This window comes from Vanellus vanellus (genome assembly GCF_965231255.1).
Source record: "Vanellus vanellus genome assembly, contig: HAP1_SCAFFOLD_2036, whole genome shotgun sequence".
Lineage (NCBI taxonomy): Eukaryota > Metazoa > Chordata > Aves > Charadriiformes > Charadriidae > Vanellus > Vanellus vanellus.
The window spans coordinates 4,036-10,731 of NW_028127279.1; the positions used below are offsets into that span (position 1 = coordinate 4,036).

Below are 6,696 nucleotides of genomic sequence, written 5' to 3' on the forward strand. Positions count from 1 at the left end.
TGTGGCTTTCCCAGGAATCTCTGATAATATTAATTAAGAATGTCCCCTAAAAACATTTCTGCTGACCAGAAAGTGGTATTTATTTTGAAGAACCAACCAGTGATTGTACAGGTAAGTTGCTCATACCTGAAGAGTAAGAGTTTGAGAGAAGGATGTAGTTTTGTTCCTGTTTTGTCATGATTTCTTCATGTTGGATCAACCAAGTGTTGCCTGGATTATAATGCGTGTAGGTTTGGATGAGAAAGCATCACTGCCTGCTCCGCATTCCTTTCCTGCTGCTGCCAGGCACAGTGTGAGTAGGTGTCAGGAAGCATGTATGGAGGAGGGACCGCAAAGCATTTCTCTGAGTGAATGTGTTGGTCGTGGAGGGGATGTTCTCAGTGAGAACAGTGTTGTTACCTTTGTGGCTTTTGTTTGGCTGTATGATGGGTTGAGCATGGTATTCCAAGATGACTAATGCTCCTGGGTACCGAGGCTCTTGGTTTGTTGTTCTGACAGTGCCCTGCTTGAAAGGGAAAGCAAGAGATGCTATTCCATGTGCAGGTGGACAACGAGGCTGGAAGAATCGATGGATATGAAGAGTGCTTGGGAGCAGTAGTTGCCCCATGCTTTTTCCGCTTTGGTGGGAGGATTGTCATTCTGGGCTACCACTGGTTTGAGTTCCTGAAGGAGAGACTCGGCTGTGTTCTTTGGAGTCTCTGGGGCTTTTTAATCATATGTCCAAGTATGTGGGGCTTGGGCTTGTGTTTCTGAGAGCGGTGGATTCTCTTGGGATGTTGCAGAGATGTTCTTTGCCATATGATTACCTTACCCTGGTATTTGCTGGCTAGTGTGCTGAAGAATGTGTTGTTCTTCCAGAAGATAAGGGGAGGTGCAGACTGATAGTCTGGAGGAAAGAGGGAAGGTCGTTCCCCGTCCTTAAGGATGGAAGGTGATAGGGAAGAGGAAAGAGAGGTCTTGGCCAAGGGCATGTCTGTGCTTCATGGTGAGTGTGGTGTAGATATTTTAAAAATGTTCTGATAACAGAATAAGGAAAAGAAGATACAAGAATGGAAGTAGAACCAAAGGGGAGCAAATGAGAGGGAAAGGGAAAAAAAAAAATTAGAAGGAGGAGCTAAATGAAGGAATCTATGCAAGCAAGTAAGAAAAAAAGAAAGAAAGAAAAGAAGAAAAAAAATACAGGTATGAAGGAAGAGACGATAGAGGAGAATGCCAACATGCACCGATGTTATGTTGACACGATGAATGGAGCTGAAGATCTCAGCATCCTCGTGCTGTGTACAGGGATGCTGTGTAAGTCTTAAGTAGTGAGGACGAGGAATGAGAGCTCTGTCTTGCCTGAAGATGTTCATGCTTTATTGCGAGCATGGTGTAGACAGTTAGGAACGGTTTCGTTAAGGAGAAAAAGAAAGGGAGAGAGAACAGCTTGACGGTTTTCTATAAACAGAAATGATTTGGACGGAAAGATACGACAGGGCAGGGAAAGAAAAAAAAAAAAAAGAGAAAAGGAAAGAGCAAAGGAAAGAAGACAGAAGAAAGAAGAAGGTGGAGAAGAAAGTGTAGGAACAAAGGGGAGAAAGAAAAAGAGACTGAGAAGTGGAGGAAGAAGAGAAGGAAGGACTGTAAAATGTAAAGAAAGGAAGAGCAAGGAAGGAAAGAAGAGACGATGGAGGAGATGAGCAGCACGACGTCACCTCTAGACGCTGAACGGACTTGGTCCGTCGTATCCTCCGCATTGGTTAGAGTCCCGCGCTCGGGCGCTGATGCCCGTAATTAGCGTTGATGGCTCCATTTCTGATGGTATCTACCGTGGCGCCGGAGGCGAGTGGGGATCTTCCAGCGTGGGAAAAAAGAGAATAATGGAAGAAGAATGGAAAGCCGTGGCACGACCAGGGCCGCAGGGGTAAAAAGAGAAGAATGGAAAGGGGAGCGAAAGGGGAGTAAATGAAAAGGCAGAGCAGAGTAATAAAGGAAAGGACAAGGAAGAGAAGAAAGAGGAAAGAGAAGATAGAAGAGAGAAGGAAAGAGTAGAAAGTAGAAAAAGAATGGGAAAAAGTAGGAATTGCAAAGGACGAAAGAGAGAATGGAAGAATGAGAGAGAATCGAAAGAAGAAAGAAAAGAAGGAGAAAGGAAGAAAGAGGGTAAAGGTATCTATGCAAGCAAACGGCAAGCATGTTAGGAAAGAAAAGGAAAGGAAAACGAGAAATTATAAGACAAAGAAAAGAGGAGAAAGGAAGGGAGACAGGAGAGAGAGATGATCAGCCCGGATCCGGAGGCGCGGTGAGTGGTGTGGGAGGAGACTACCAGCACGACGTCACCTCTAAACTCCTGAGTTGATCCCCCATATCCTCCGCCTTGGTTGAAGTCCCGCGTTCGGGCGCTGATGTCCCGTAATTAGCGCTGATGGCTCCGTCTTTGATGGTCTCCGCCGCGGCGCCGGAGGCGAGTGGGGATCTGACAGCGAGGGTAGAGAAGAGAGAGTCAGGGAAAGGTAAGGGAAAGCCGTGGCAGGAACACGGCCCGGCATGGCAAGAACGAAAAGAAGAACGAGAAATAAGAAAAAGGAGAGAGCAGAAAGAAGATGGAAAGATAAGAAAGAAGCAATAGAAGGACAAAGAAGGAAAGAGAATGGGAGAGAAAATTAGAATGAGAGACAGACAACAAAGACGAAGAAGACAACAAAGAAGAGAAAAATCGTAGGAATTCCAAAGAACGAAAGAGAGAAAGGTATTTATGTAAGGAAAGTGTAAACACTTAAGGAAAGAAAAGTAAAGGAAAGCAAGAAACGATAAGAAGGGGGGAAAAAAAAAAAAAAGAGAAGAACGGAAGGGAGAGAGGAAAGAGGAGATGTCCAGCCCGGTTCCGGAGACGCGGTCAGCGGTGTGCAGCGTGTGCGGCGGCGGAGCAGCACACGGTGTCGCTGCAGGCTCAGAAACGGCGGCGGAGCGGCGAGGCGGCTCCGCCCCGGTGCGGCGGAGAGCCCGGCTGTGAGCGCGGGGGGGCGGCGCGGGGCGGGCAGGAGAGGCGGTGCGTGCGGTCGGCGGCGGGGAGCCGTGCGGGGCCCGGGCGGGTGCCGGCAGCGGCGGCGGCGATGGGCGTGTGTTGGGGTGCGGTGTTGCGTGTGCTGTTGGTGCAGGCGGCGTGGGCGCTGGTGGTCGGTCAGGTGCGGTACTCGGTGGCGGAGGAAGGCAAGGCCGGGACGGTGGTGGGTCGCCTGGCGCAGGACCTGGGCCTGGAGGCGGGCGAGGCGGAGTGGCGTCGGCTGCGGCTGGTGTCGGCGGGCCGGCGGGCGAGCGTGGAGGTGAGCGGGGCGAGCGGGGCGCTGGTGGTGAGCTCGCGGCTGGACCGGGAGGAGCTGTGCGGGAAGAGCGCGCCGTGCGCGCTGCGGCTGGAGGTGCTGGTGGAGCGGCCGCTGCGCGTCTTCCACGTGGAGCTGGAGGTGACCGACATCAACGACAACGCCCCGCTCTTCCCCGCCGCCCGGAAAAACCTCAGCATCGCGGAACTGTCGCTGCCGGGGTCCCGTTTCCCGCTGGAGGGCGCGTCGGATGCCGATATCGGAGCGAACGCTGAGCTCTCCTATACGCTGAGCCCCAGCGAGTATTTTCGAATAGAAGAAGAAAACAGTAAGTCGCGTAGTACATCCCTGTTTCTGATACTCGCGAAACCTCTGGACCGTGAGACGATGCCTGTGCACCGGTTGGTGTTGACGGCGAGTGACGGTGGCCGGCCGTCGCTGTCGGGGACGATGGAGGTGTTGGTCTCGGTGCTGGACGCCAACGACAACGCACCCGAGTTCAACCAGTCGGTGTACAACGTAGTATTGCCCGAAGACACTTTAGAGGGGGCGGTGGTGTTGCGGGTTAACGCCACGGACCCCGACGTCGGAAGTAATCGAGACGTGATATATGAAATTGATACTATTGTTCCTCCCTCGGCCTCAGATGTATTCAGCATCGATGCGGCCAACGGGGAGATCAGACTGACGGGCGCCCTGGACTTTGAGACAGTTACTTTCTACGACGTACACGTCAAGGCAACAGACAAAGGGACACCTCCGTTATCGGGCCACTGCAAGGTGGTGTTGGAGGTGTTGGACGTGAACGACAACGCGCCGGAGGTGTGGGTGACGTCGCTGTCGGTGCCGGTGCCGGAGGACGCGTCGTTGGGGACGGTGGTGGCGCTGCTGAGCGTGTCGGACCGGGACTCGGGGCGGTGCCGTTCGGGCTGGTGTCGACGTTCGCGGGGTCGTACTCGCTGGTGCTGCGTGAGGCGCTGGACCGGGAGCGTGTGTCGGAGTACGAGGTGGAGGTGCGAGCGGAGGACGGCGGGTCGCCGCCGCTGCGCGCCAGCCGCGGGGTGCGCGTGCCGGTGTCGGACGTGAACGACAACGCGCCGTCGTTCGCGCAGGCCGTGTACACGGTGCTGGTGCGGGAGAACAACGCGGCGGGCGCGGAGCTGGCGGTGCTGCGTGCGCGGGACGCGGACGAGGCGGGCAACGGTCGCGTGAGCTACTCGCTGTGGGAGGGCGGGGCGGGCGGGGCGGCGTCGGTCGTGGGGTGGCGGTCGTGGTCGAGGTACGTGTCGGTGGACGCGGAGAGCGGTCGCCTGTGGGCGCTGCAGCCGCTGGACTACGAGGAGGTGCAGGTGCTGGAGCTGGAGGTGCGGGCGGTGGACGCGGGGGAGCCGGCGCTGTGCGGCAACGCGACGGTGCAGGTGTTCGTGGTGGACGAGAACGACAACGCGCCGTCGCTGCTGCCGTCGGCGGGCGTCGGTGCGTCGCCGGAGGCGTCGCCGGGTCCGGGCTCGGGGTCGCTGTGGGCGTGGGCGTCGTGGGGGGCGCCGGCGGGGCAGGTGGTGGCGAAGATCCGTGCGGTGGACGCGGACTCGGGCTACAACGCGTGGCTGCGGTACGAGCTGTGGGAGCCGCGGGGGAAGGGCGCGTTCCGCGTGGGGCTGTACAGCGGCGAGGTGAGCACGGCGCGGGCGCTGGAGGAGGCGGACGGCCCGCGGCAGAGGCTGGTGATCGTGGTGCGGGACCACGGGGAGCCGTCGCGCTCGGCCACGGCCACGCTGAGCGTGTCGCTGGTGGAGGGCGGCGAGGCGGCGCTGGCGGCGGCGGGCTCGTCGGGGCCGGGGCTGCGTCCGGCGTCGGGCGCGGAGGGCGTCGGGCCGGCGTCGGTGTCGTCGTCGTCGTCGACGAACGTGTGGCTGGTGGTGGGCATCTGCGCGGTGTCGAGCGTGTTGGTGCTGGCGGTGGTGCTGTACGTGGCGTCGCGGTGGTCGCCGCGGGCGGCCGTGCTGTCGGGGCCCGGGCCGGCGACGCTGGTGTGCGCCAGCGAAGTGGGGAGCTGGTCGTACTCGCAGCGGCAGAGCCGGAGCCTGTGCGTGGCGGAGGGCGCGGGCAAGAGCGACCTGATGGTTTTCAGCCCCAACTTGCCGCCGCCGCCGGCCGGCCCCGCGGCGAAGGAGACGCAGCCGGAGCCGCCCGCCATCCTGGACACGGTCAGTGGCCCTCCCTTTCTCGCCTCTCGCCCCTTCCCCCTTGTGGTGCTTGTGAGTCGTCGCCTGGGCCCCAGAGCGGTGGGTGCTTGTCGGGTGCTTAAGGACGTGAATGGGACCATCTGCCTTCGCTTACTTGCGGGACGCCCCCGTCTCTTTGGGGGAAAAGTGACGATCTTGCTGCACTCCGCATCTGTAGTTGCTGTCCTCACGTGAGGTTTGCTGTGGTCGGTGTGCGTGGTTCTCTCGTAGGATAAAATCACTGCTAATCGCGATGGGAGATGCTTTCGAGGCGCTCTGTCTTTGCTGGTGTGTAGCATTTCCAGCCGAGTTTGCTGGAGTAGAGCAAGACATGCAGTGTGTTGTGGTGACAGTTCCCCTGGCACTATTAGTGCCTTTTTACATTTGCGGAGTGCTGACCTTGTTATTCGATGTGGTTTATTCTCTCTCCTCCTCCTCTTTCATTCTCCTCTGTAAGAGACTTTTGGACAATTGTGATGTGTCAGGGATTTTACTCTTCTTATGGTGTAATTTCTCCATTTTGTTTGACCCATTGGAGTCATTATGAATGTCGGGAAGGCGTTGTGGACTATGTTCTTTTTGTAACCATGGTTAAGATTATAAATTGTTTAGGCACAGGAGTATGACCCAATTTATTAGAAAAGGGAAATTTCTTTTTCTTCTCCCACTCTCCTATAAGGGTTGGAACCTGCGTTCCTGGCTGGACTGGTGGCTTGATGTACTCTGACCTGTTTTCATATTCTTTCAATATTTGCAGCACCCTTACAAATTCCCTGGAAATTGTCGCATCAGCAGTGAAAAAAACCTTCTCATGCACAGCAGATGTCATCTAATGGATTGGTGTTCTTGTCTACATGTGGGTTGGTTTCTGTCAGAGCATGAAATCCTTGCCGGTTGACATTAAGAGTCATCCCCACATAACGTCTATAAAGAGTATTGTTCTCAGGTCTGTACCATTTCCTTCTGAAATTGGTGAAGCACTGCCAAATGTGATCAGTCATCAGCAGAGAGTCTGCGGGACAACATTTTTATGATACCATCTGTATGTGTTTTGTGGTGCTCTTCTTGATAGGAAGGGTAAGCAAAAGTGGGATTGAGCGTTGAGCTGGGAAAGGAAACTGGCATGTCGTGGAGCTGAAAATGCCAGTGGGACTAAGGCCTGGCTATGTCCT

General features: G+C 55.8%; 1 protein-coding gene across 1 annotated transcript; it reads left to right on the plus strand.

The window, feature by feature from the left end:
- Window positions 1-423: 423 nt before the first annotated feature.
- On the plus strand, window positions 424-5,719 carry LOC309685401 (protocadherin alpha-2-like; the record flags this gene model as incomplete). Its single annotated transcript, XM_082501167.1, is given in 2 exon segments — window positions 424-4,215; window positions 4,218-5,719. Coding segments are annotated over 2 exon segments (2,625 nt in total). The 5' UTR covers window positions 424-3,092.
- Between the last annotated feature and the right edge of the window lie 977 nt (window positions 5,720-6,696).